The following is a 12,656-nucleotide window of genomic DNA, read 5'->3' on the forward strand; positions in this document are numbered from 1 at the left end:
TTCTGTTTTATCAATTTTGCTACATAAACGTTTGGCGGATGTTCCAGACCTTCAGTCTTTTTGTCAGGCTCTAACCAGAATTAAGCCTGTTTAGACCAATTGCTCCACCCTGGAGTTTGAATTTAGTCCTTAGTGTTCTTCAAGTGGTTCCGTTTGAACCCATGCATTCCATAGATATTAAGTTATTATCTTGGAAAGTTTTGTTTTTGGTTGATATTTCTTCTGCTCGTAGAGTTTCTGAGCTTTCAGTGTTACAATGTGACTCGCCTTATCTTCCATTCTGATAAGGTGATTTTACGTACCAGACCTGGTTTCTTTCCTAAGGTTGTTTCTAATAAGAATATTAATCAGGAAATCGTTGTTCCTTCATTATGTCCTAACCCTTCTTCTGAGAAGGAGCGTATGTTGCATAACCTGGACGTAGTCCGTGCCCTGAAGTTTTACTTGCAGGCGATTAAGGATTTCCGTTAATCATCTTCATCATTCATTGTTCTGGAAAGCGTAGGGGTCAGAAAGCTACGGCTACCTCTTTCTTTTTGGCTGAAGAGTATCATCCATCTGGCGTATGAGACTGCTGGACAGCCTCCTGAAAGAATTAGGCTCATTCTACTAGGGCTGTGGCTTCCTCATGGGCATTTTAAAACTATGCTTCTATTGAACAGATTTGCAAGGCTGCAACTTGTTTGTCTCTTCACACTTTTTCCAAATTTGATACTTTTGCTTCTTTTGAGGCTGATTTTGGAAGAAAGGTTCTTCAAGCAGTGGTGCCTTCCGTTTAGGTTCCAGTCTTGTCCCTCCCTTTCATCTGTGTCCTATAGCTTTGGTATTGTATCCCACAAGTAAGGATGAAATCCGTGGACTCGTCATATCTTGTAGAAGAAAAGTAAATTTATGCTTACCTGATAAATTAATTTCTTCTACGATATGAGGAGTCCACGGCCCACCCTGTCATTTTTATTACAGATTTAGATTTTATTTTTTATAAACTTCAGTCACCTCTGCACCTTTGGCTTTTCCTTTCTCTTCCTAACTTCGGTCGAATGACTGGAAGTAGAGTGAAGGGGGGGGGCTATATATACAGCTCTGCTGTGGTGCTCTTTGCCGCTTCCTGTTAGCAGGATGTTAATATCCCACAAGTAAGGATGAAATCCGTGGACTCGTCATATCGTATAAGAAATTAATTTATCAGGTAAGCATAAATTTACTTTTTTTCTTTTCTTTTTTTTTTTGGTACGTGAGTATGGTCAGCTGAGCTTAGGCTAAGATGAATGTGGAGCAGAACTATATGAAGCGTGGGAGTCATCTTACATTGTGGTCTTCTTTGGCTATAAAAAGGTTTTTCTGTGTAATACTTAACTTCTTAATATAAGTTCCACGGCGTCATTCTTTACTGTTGGGAAATACTGAACCTGGCCACCAGGAGGAGGCAAAGACACCCCAGCCAAAAGGCTTAAATACCTCTCCCACTTGCCCCATCCCCCAGTCATAATTTGCCTTTTGTCACAGGAGGATGACAGATAAGTGTCAGAAGATTCGGAGTAGTTCCTTAGGAAGGGTATCTGCCCTTCGATATGGGACTGGAGTTTTAAGTAGTCTTGTTAGCCTCTCAGTGAGAGCATTGACGAAAGTTAGTCTGGAGAGGCAGGGAGCGTCTTTCTGCAAACCCATCCAGACTGTCTGCTAACAATTCCTAAGCAATCGGTGTTGACGAGTTTCACTGCCTGTTTTCTCACTCAAGTCAATGTCAGGAGCGATGCTACAAGACTGTCACACTTAAAAGGCTGTGTTTCTGTTCCTCAGCATGGATTCTGGTAAGATCGTTTAAATTTTTTCATATGTTGAAAACGCTAGAAGACAGGGTCACAGTGTGGCTCCTTTTATCTTAATAAAATCATGGGTTAATATCTCCTGAGGGGGATTATTGAACAGTGGGGATTAATCAAATGTGATGCTTTGATTTTATGCTGCTTTGTGTGAGATTTTATTGGGCTCATAGGCTGTTTATGTGGCTGGAACGCACAGGTTTTTACTTTCACTTTGAGTGCTGTGCTGCTTGTAGCTTGGTGCTTTTTCTCATTGCAGGGGCGGTCCTGCCTTGCGCACCATGTGACCGGGAGTGGTCTCATTTCCTCTTTCCTGACCGAGCTGGCGGTCGGTGAAGATGCTATTTCTCTGCATTGTCTGGGTCTAGAAGGTGGTGAGTGCCCCAGCCATTGGGAGTATAAAGGTGCTGTTTTTTGAGAAATAAAGATTTGTTTATTTTCTGTGTCCTGCTGTCAGCTTAAGATATGGTGGATTCTGAGATATTAGAGGGTACTCCCTCTATTCCAAATGGTAATACCTGTTTATATTGTGAGGATACCTTGGTATGCCCGCCCTCTCAACTATGTTCCACATGCCTTGACAACGTTATTAGGTCAAAGAAGGTTAGCCCTTTTAGTACCATTGAGCCGTCCAGTTCTAAAGACTTGCCGTCCTGTGAGGTGAATACCCAACATTCATCTCCTTGTACACATGCAGCTTCCCGTAGCATACCTAATCGTCCATGTGCAGGGGACCTTTTACCATCGGATTTTACCACACAGTTAAAAACGGTGGTGTCTAAGACCCTCAGTGCTTTACCTTGCCCTGCTAAATGCAAGCGAAAGGTTAAACCATAGCTCTCCTGACCCGGGGTCATCATGTAATTTATTGGATATCTCTGCTCTGTCTGTTATCCGAGGATGAGTCTCACTCTGAGGCTTCAGAGGGTGAACTTTTGGGACTGAGTCTGCTGCCTCTAAGCCTCCTGCCTCTAAGCCTCCTGCTGCGGAGCAACCAGCCTTTAGAAGTCCTGTCTACATTAGAGGTTCCAGAGGCCAAGCTGCCTGATGAACCTTTGATTCCTTAATTAGACAGAGTATACAAGGACATGGTAGTGCCTTTAACTTTTCCTGTGCCTGTAAAGATGGCGAACATTATTAAGAACGAAGGGGACAGAATTGGATCTTCCTTTTCCCCTTCATCTTCATTTAAAAAAATATTCCCGGTCCCGGACTCTCAATTGGAGTTGTGTGTTTCTGTCCCTAAGGTGGATGGTGCTATCTCCATGCTTGCCAAGTGTACTACTATCCTGCTTAAGAATAGCTTGTCGTTTTAGAGAGCCGATGGATAAGAAAATGCAAGATCTTTCAACATACTGCATATTTATTTCAACCTACAGCATATTTATTTCAACTGGCAGCTGCTGTTGCCGGAGCAGCTACGTACTGGTGCGACTCATCAAAATTAATCGAGGTGGAGGGTCCCCTCTACGTTATGCAGGAAAGAATTAAAGCCTTGAGAATTGCTAATTCTTTTATCTGTGATGCAAACATGCAGATTATTCACCTAAATGCTAAGGTTTCTAGTTTTTCGGTTCAGGCCTGTCAGGCGCTCTGACTGAAGTCCTGGTCTTCGGATATGACTTCTAAGTCCAGACTTCTTTCCCTCTCCTTTTAAGGGAAAGATTTTATTTGGTCCAGGCCTGGACTCCATTATCTCCATGGTTACAGGGGGCAAGGGTGCCTTCCTACCACAAGTTAAAAAGAACAAGTCGAAGGGACATGTTTCTATTTTTTGTTCTGATAAATCCCAACGACAGCAATCCTACGCTAAGCCAGAGCAAACCTAGAGTACTTGGAAGCCGGCTCAGTCCTGGAATAAATCCAAGCAGAGCAGAAAGCCCGCTTAGACTAAATTGGCATGAAGGGGCGGCCCCCGATCCGGCGCTGGGTCGTATAGGGGCAGACTGTCACTCTTTTCAGACGCTTGGTTCAGGGATGTGCAGGATCCATGGGTCCTGGAGGTCGTAGCTCAGGAATATAAGATAGGTTTTAAGTCTCATCCACCCAAGGGCAGATTTCTCCTCTCAGACGTGTCTTCCATACCAGAAGAGGGAAGCCTTTCTGGGGTGCGTGCAGGATCTGTCCTCCTTAGGGGTCATTGTCCCGGTACCTATCACAGAAAGAAGTTTGGGACACTATTCAAACATTTCAGTGGTCCCAAAGGAGGGAACTTTCCGCCCAATTCTGGACCAAAAGTGCATAAACAAATTTCTAATTGTCCCCTCGTACCCGGGGTATAGCAGTAGCTCCTTACTTGGACAATATTTTGGTTCAAGCACCATCTTTCTTTTACAAAGATATGATGAGTCCACGGATTTCATCCTTACTTGTGGGATATTAACCACCTGCTAACAGGAAGTGGCAAAGAGCACCACAGCAGAGCTGTATATATAGCCCCTTCCCTTCCCCCTCCCCTCCCCTTCCCCCTCCCTTCCCCCTCCCCTCCCCTTCCCCTTCCCCTTCCCCTCCCCCCCCTTCCCCTTCCCCTCCCCCCTTATAGTGAGTCTAATTCCTTTACTCTGCAGGAGATGGCTGCAGTTATGTCAACTACCCTTACAGAGGTATTGTCTAAATTTCCAGTGTTGCAGGGTAAACGCAGTAGGTCAAGTATTAATGTAAATACTGAATCCTCTGATGCTTTATTAGCTATTTCTGATGTTCCCTCACAGTGCTCTGAGTTGGGAATTACTGTCTGAGGGTGAAATTTCTGATTTAGGGAATGTTTTGCCTCAGACAGATTCGGATGCTATGTCATTTAAATTTTAGCTTGAACACCTCCGCCTGTTGCTTAGGGAGGTTTTAGCAGATGATTGTGATCCTATTGTGATTCCTCCAGAGAAATTGTGTAAAATGGATAAATATTTGGAAGTTCTACATATACTGATATTTTTCTGGTTCCTAAGAGAATTTCGGAAATTATTAGTAAGGAATGGGATAGACCAGGTATACCATTTTCTCCCTCTCCTAATTTTAAGAAAATGTTTCCTATATCAGATACCATTCGGGACTCATGGCAAACGGTCCCTAAGGTAGAGGGAGCTATATCTACCCTAGCTAAGCGTACTACTATACCCATTGAGGATAGTTGTGCTTTCAAGGATCCTATGGATAAGAAATTAGAGGGTCTATTAAAGAAATTATTTGTTAATCAGGGATTTCTTTTACAACCTATGGCTTGCATTGTTCCAGTAACTACTGCAGCAGCTTTTTGGTTTGAGGCTCTAGAAGAGTCTCTTAAGGTTGAGACTCCATTAGATGACATTCTATATAGAATTAAGGCTCTTAAGCTAGCTAATTCTTTTATTACTGATGCTGCTTTTCAAATTGCTAAATTAGCGGCAAAAAAAATGCAGGATTCGTTATTTTAGCACGTAGAGCATTGTGGCTCAAATCTTGGTCTGCTGATGTGTCATCAAAACATAAGCTTTTAGCTATTCCCTTTAAAGGTAAGACCCTTTTTGGGACAGAATTGAAGGAGATCATTTCTGATATTACAGGAGGTAAGGGCCATGCCCTACCTCAGGATAGGTCGGTTAAAATGAGGGGTAAACAGAATAATTTTCGTTTCTTTCGGAACTTTATAGGAGGACCCCCCGCTTCTTCTTCTTCTTCCACAAAGCAGCATGAAGGGGTGGCCCCTGATCCGGGACCGGATCTAGTAGGGGGCAGACTTTCTTTCTTTGCTCAGGCTTGGGCAAGAGATGTTCAGGATTCCTGGGCACTAGAAATAGTGACCCATGGTTATCAATTGGAATTCAAGGATTTTCTCCCAAGAGGGAGATTTCATCTTAAAAAATTATCTGCAAACCAGATAAAGTTAGAGGCGTTCTTACGCTGTGTAAAAGACGTTTTAACTATGGGAGTAATCTGTCCTGTTCCAAAATTGGAACAGGGACAGGGGTTTAACTGAAACCTATTTGTGGTCCCCAGAAAAGAGGGAACGTTCAGACCCATTTTGGACCTCAAGTGTCTAAACAAATTTCTAAGAGTTCCATCATTCAAGATGGAGACAATTCGAACGATTTTGCCAATGATCCAGGATGGTCAATATAGGACTACCGTGGATTTGAAGAATGCTTACCTTCATATTCCAATCCACGAAGATCATCATCGGTTTCTAAGGTTTGCCTTCTTGGACAAACATCAGTTCATGGCTCTTCCTTTCGGGTTGGCCACAGCACCCAGAATCTTCACAAAGGTTCTAGGGTCTTTTTTTGGCGGTTCTCAGACCGCAAGGTGATATCGGTGGCGCCTTATCTGGACGATATTCTGATTCAGGCGTCAACATATCATGTTACAAAATCTCACACGGACACAGTGTTGTCTTTTCTGAGAACTCACGGCTGGGAGGTGAACATGGATAAGAGTTCACTTGTTCCACAGACAAGGGTTCCTTTCTTGGGAACTCTTATAGACTCGGAAGCCATGAAAGTATTTCTGACGGAGGTCAGAAAATCAAAGATTTTGAATGCTTGCTGAGCACTTCTGTCCATTCCTCGGCCATCAGTGGCTCAGTGTATGGAGGTAATCGGATTAATGGTAGCGGCAATGGACATCGTTCCGTTTGCTCGCTTTCATCTCAGACCACTGCAACTGTGCATGCTCGGTCAGTGGAATGGGGATTATGCAGATTTATCTCCAAAGATAAATCTGGATCAAGAGACCAGAAACTCTCTTCTTTAGTGGTTGTCGCCAGATCATCTGTCCCAGGGGACTTGTTTCTGCAGACCCTCGTGGGTGATAGTGACAACAAATGCCAGCCTTCTGGGCTGGGGTGCAGTTTGGAACTCCCTGAATGCTCAGGGTGTTTGGACTCTACTTCTAATCAATATTCTGGATCTGAGAGCAATATTCAATGCGCTTCAGGTGTGGCCTCAGTTGGCTTCGGCCAAATTCATCAGATTCCAGTCGGACAACATAACGACTGTGGCATATGTCAATCATCAGGGGGGAACAAGGAGTTCCTTAGCGATGATAGAAGTATCCAAGATAATCAATTGGGCAGAGGCCCACTCTTGTCATCAGTCAGCGATCTACATCCCAGGAGTAGAGAACTGACTTTTCATCCGAGGGAGTGGGAACTTCACCCAGAGGTATTTGCCTCATTGATTCTCATATGGGGCAGACCGGAATTGGATTTGATGGCATCTCATCGGAATGCCAAGCTTCCAAGATACGGATCCCGGTCAAGGGATCCTCAGGCCGAACTGATAGATGCCTTGGCAGTGCCTTGGTTGTTCAGCCTAGCTTATGTGTTTCCATCGTTTCCTCTCCTCCCACGTGTGATTGCTCGAATCAAACAGGAGAGAGCTTCAGCGATCCTGATAGCGCCTGCGTAGCCACGCAGGACTTGGTATGCGGATCTAGTGGACATGTCCACTCTGCCACCGTGGAAACTTCCGTTGAGACAGGACCTTCTCATTCAAGGTCCTTTCCAACATCCAAATCTAATTTCTCTGCAACTGACTGCGTGGAGATTTAACGCTTGATTTTATGGATGCGAGGATTCTCTGATTCAGTTATCAATACTTTGATACAGGCTAGAAAGCCTGTCACTAGAAAGATCTATCATAAGATATGGCGTAAATATCTTTATTGATGTGAATCCAAGGGTTACTCATGGAGTAAAGTTAGGATTCCTAGGATTTTGTCTTTTTTCCAAGAAGGTTTGGAGAATGGCTTATCAGCAAGTTCCTTAAAGGGACAAATTTCAGCTTTGTCAATTTTTGTTTCACAAACGTTTGGCAAATGTATCAGATGTTCAGTCTTTTTGTCAGGCTCTATCTATAATTAAGCCTGTATTTAGACCTATTACTCCTCCCTGAAGTTTGAATTTAGTTTTTCGAGTTCTGCAAGGGGTTCCGTTTGAACCTATGCATTCCATAGATATTAAACTATTATCTTGGAAAGTTCTGTTTTTGGTTGCTATTTCTCCTGCTCGAAGAGTTTATGAGCTTTCAGCATTACAGTGTGATTCGCCTTATCTCATATTTTATTCTGATAAGGTGGTTTTACGTACCAAACCTGGGTTCCTTCCTAAGGTTGTTTCGAATAAGAATATTAATCAGGAAATTGTTGTTCCTTCCTTGTGTCCTAATCCTTCTTCTAAGAAGGAGTGTCTGTTACATAACTTGGACGTGGTCCGTGCCTTAAAGCTTTACTTACTTGGCCCCTTCTGGGTTTGTCCCAGTTTATTAGATTCCAATCCGACAATATAACCTTGGTGGCTTACATCAACCATCAGGGTGGAATGAGAAGCTCCCTAGCGGAGGCCCACAGCAGTTCCCTGTCAGAGATCCACATTCCGGGTGTGGACAACTGGGAAGCGTTTTTTTTTTCAGCAGACAATCTTTTCATCCGGGGGAATGGTCTCTCCATCCTGAAGTGTATGCAGAGATATGCAACAGGTGGGGGGCGCCGGAGAAAGGCCCTTATGGCGTCCCGTCTCAATACCAAGCTACCCAGATATGGGTCGAGGTCCAGGGATCCTCAGGCGGAGCTAATAGATGCATTAGCAGTGCCTTGGAGGTTACCTTTTCCCGCCGTTACCACTCCTTCGTGTAGTGGCTCACATCAAGCAGGAGCAGGCATCATTGATACTGATTGCTCCATCTTGGCCGCTAAGGATGTGGTTCGCAGATCTGGTGGGTATGTCATCATCTCCATGGAAGTTACCTTGTCGCAGGGATCTGCTATAACAAGGTCCTTTTGTTCCTCAAAATCTAGATTCTCTGAGGCTGACTGCGTGGCTTAGAGGTTTTTCTGAGAGTTATTGATCTTCTCATTCAAGCTCGTAAGCCGGTTACTCATCGCATCTATTATATGGTGTGGAGAACCTACTTATTCTGGTGTGAAGAGTGTGGATTTTCCTGGCAAAGTTAAGGTTGCCAAGATCCTGTCGTTTCTCCAAGATGGACTGGAGAAGGGCTTTTCTGCCAGTTCCCTGAGGGGACAGATTTCGGCCTTATCTGTTTTACTGCACAAGAGGCTTTCGTAACTTCCAGATGTGCATTCCTTTGTTAAGGCTTTGGCTAGGATCAGACCTGTGTTTATTTCTAAGGCTCCTCCTTGGAGTCTAAATCTTCTTAAGGTTTTGCAACGGGCTCAGTTTGAGCCTAAGCATGAAATTGACATTGAATTGTCCTGGAAGGTTCTTTTTCTACTGGCTATTGCTTCTGCGCGCATCTGAGATTGCTGCCTTGCAATGTGAGCCTCCTTATCTGGTACCCATTTTAAAAAAAGGCCATATTAAGTTAGGTTTTCTTCCTATGGTCATGTCAGACCGCAACATCAATCAAGAGATTTTGGTTCCTTCCTTGTGTCCCAATCATTCTTCGAAGGAACGTTTGCTTCATAATTTGGACGTATTTCTTCAGGCTACTAAGGAGTTTAGATAAACTTCTTCCTTGTTGTCTATTCCGGGAAGCGTAAGGGTCAGAAGGTCTCTTCGACTTCCTTATCTTTTTGGTTAAGGAGTGTTATCTGTTTAGCTTATGAGACAGTGGGACATAAACCTCCTCAGAGGAATACGGCTCATTCTACTAGAGCGGTGGCTTCCTCCTGGGCCTTTAAGAACGAGGCCTCTCTAGATCAGATTTGTAAGGCGGCTACCTGGTCCTCTTCACATACTTTTTCTTAATTTTACAAGTTTGATGTTGTTACTTCGGCTGAAGCAGCTTTCGGGGAAAAGGGTTTTGCAGGCTGGGGTGCCCTCAGATTAGGGTCCGCATCTTTTTGTCCCTCCCGTTATCATTCAGTGTCCTCTAGAGCTTGGGTATAAGTTTTCCAACAGTAAGGAATGATGCCGTGGAGACTCCTTATATTAAGAAGGAAAACATAAATTATGCTTACCAGATAATTTAATTTCCTTCTGTATAAGGAGAGTCCATGGCCCCTGCCCGTGTTCTCCGATGGGCGGCCCTCTAAATTATATTTTTCTTCTGGCACCATTTATACCCTTATATTTCTCCTACTGTTCCTTGTTCCCTCGGCAGAATGACTGGGGGATGGGGGAAGTGGGAGAGGCATTTAAGCCTTTGGCTGGGGTGTCTCTTTCTCCTCCTGGTGGCCAGTTTCAATATTTCCCAACAGTAAGGAATGATGCTGTGGACTCCTTGTACAGAAGGAAATTAAATTATCTGTTTAGCATAATTTGTTTTTGTAGCCTTTACAAAGTCTGTTCTCCCCCCCCCCCCCCCCCCCCCCCCCCCCCAGTCAGAGGCGACTGCTGCTTACTGGAACCCCTCTGCAGAACTCACTGATGGAGTTGTGGTCTCTCATGCACTTCTTGATGCCACATGTTTTCCAGTCTCATCGAGAGTTTAAAGAATGGTTTTCCAACCCCTTGACTGGCATGATCGAGGGTAGCCAGGAGTATAATGAGGGTCTGGTGCGCAGGCTGCACAAGGTGAGAGGCCAACACATTTTTGCACTAGTTTTGTGGGCTGTGAGGCAGTTATACTGAGAGGCAAGTAAAGCCGAGTAAGGTATGAAGTGATTATAGCTTGGGGTATTATAGGGGAACATTACAATGTGACAGTGTGGAGGATTGTATGTTTAGGATTAATAAAACATCATGATGCTGTATTAAGATTCTGGGGTTGTAAATAGATGAGTAATTTGCTGTTGCAGAAGAGTGCTCAGCTGATGTCTGCTTCGTGATGGACAGATTTTGCTGGTCACTTCATTGGTAGGGATAACTTCTGCCTTTTAGAACTGTCTGATAATTTGTCTTTACAACATACTCATGTGTTTTCTAACGACAGTGAGAGTCCACAAATTTATTAATTACTGTTGGGAATTCAACACCTGGCCACTAGGACGAGACAAAGACACTCCATCCAAAGCATTAAGTATCCCTTCCACTTTCCCTACTCCTCTAGTAATTCTTTGTGTTTTCTAATGGGAGGTAGGCAGAGAACTTGCTCTGAAGAAATTGGATTTCTTTTCAATGGCATGGAGACTCCACGATTCCATTTAATTACTGTTGGGAAATTCAACTCCTGGCCACCAGGAGGCGGCAAAGACACCCCAGCAAAGCTGAAACACTTCCCATACTCCCCAGTAGGGCTGGGCGATATGACCCAAAAAATCACTAATTTTTTTCCAAAAAATGCGATTGCGATTTAATTGCGATTTTATTAAAAATGATTAAGACCTTCATTTAGCATTAAACAATTTATTTAACACTACAGAATCTTAATGTACATGTTTATCAATGTCCAATACACTATTTGAGCATAAAAATACAAAACAAAAAAGTTACAAAAAAATTTGCTGCCTGTGATGTGATTAAATTGTAGCCACTAGCCAGTTATTTGGTCTTATGACACACAAGTTCACACAACATTGTCGTGTTTTATTGGACATTCATTCTAACAGTGTGGACACAGTGGTATGGTTAACATATGAAGCAGTGTAAAGTATGGAGAAACCTGAAAATTGCTGTCTTTACAGCAGGTATGACTTGTAAAGTTCTGTATATAAATAAATATAAGTGCAGTAAAGTAAGTACAATGAATGCACACACTGCTGCATGTGTTATTCATTTTAGGAGTTACTGTCCAGGGAAACATGAGGGATGTGGTATTGACAAGGTCAATCCTGACATCCTGCAGCCTGTTATATACATCACACACTAGTCACAGCTATTCTGTATTAGTAGATCTATATAAAAGACCACTAAGAAGTAGAACACATCAACATAGTTATATACAGGAGGTAGTAGTTCATAACAAGTTAACTCAACACATACAAACAAAGCTAATTTAAATGAAATTAGCTGGCCAGTTCTAATCACATTGCCCATGTTTTCTTGGGCAGTCAGTCTACCTGTGGTAAGAGTAACATATGAAGCAGTGTGTGCAGCATGTAGAAAGAAACCTGAAAAGTGCTGACTGAGGACTATCCAGCTCCATGATTTGTGTTTCTAAGTAAAGGTAGTACAATGCAGCACACTGCTGCATGTGTTAGTCATTTAGCTGAGTGACTGTCCATGAAAACATGGGGAATGTGGCATTGACGGTCAATCCGGACATCCTGCAACCTGTCATATTACATTCATTTTTACAGCTTTAGCTGTAGTACAGAAGACAGTAAGAAGTAGAACACCAGTTATAGTTAGAGTAACTAGTACAATAAATAATACAAACAACTGAACTCAACACACACACAGCTAATTGAAATGAAAATATCTGTCCAGTTCTTACCCCATTGTCCTTTGATTTCTTGGGCAGTCAGTCTATCTGTGGTATGAGTAACATATGAAACAGTGTATGCATTGCATGCATGGAGAAACCTGAAAAATGCTTAGTGTGCAGCAGCATGATGTGTGTGTTCTGTTTTTAAGTTCCGTAAAGCTATTACATTGCACACTGCTTCATGTGTTAGTTATTTAGCTGAGTGACTGTCCAGGAAAACATGGGGGATGTGGCATTGACAAGGGCAATCCTTGCAACCTGTCATTACATACATTTTTAAAGCTCTAACTGTAGTACAGAACACTTAGAACATTGGTAGTTAGAGTACAACTACAATACATAATACATTACAAATAAGTAAACTCAACACACACAACAGCAAATTGAAATTAAATTAGCTGGACAGTTATTACCACAACACATTGTCCATTTTTTCTTGGCCAGTCAGTCTATCTGTGGTATGAGTAACATATGAAGAAGTGTACATGGATGGAGAAACTTGCAAAGTGCTTTCTGTGCAGCACTGATTTGTGTTTCTAATTGCACATTAAAGGTAGTACTTAGTACAACGCACACTGTTTCATGTGTTAGT

The 12,656-nt window shown here is 42.9% G+C and overlaps 1 protein-coding gene across 1 annotated transcript in view; it reads left to right on the top strand.

Annotated features, from left to right (window-relative positions):
• SRCAP (Snf2 related CREBBP activator protein) overlaps positions 1-12,656 on the top strand; it is a gene marked incomplete at its 3' end in the record, with an annotated part of 711,452 nt that overhangs the window by 348,658 nt on the left and 350,138 nt on the right. Inside the window, 1 exon segment of the mRNA XM_053695102.1 lies at positions 10,080-10,272. Within this exon segment, the coding sequence (XP_053551077.1) occupies positions 10,080-10,272 (193 nt within the window).

Source organism: Bombina bombina, chromosome 11, assembly GCF_027579735.1.
Source record: "Bombina bombina isolate aBomBom1 chromosome 11, aBomBom1.pri, whole genome shotgun sequence".
In the NCBI taxonomy this organism is placed as follows: Eukaryota; Metazoa; Chordata; class Amphibia; order Anura; family Bombinatoridae; genus Bombina; species Bombina bombina.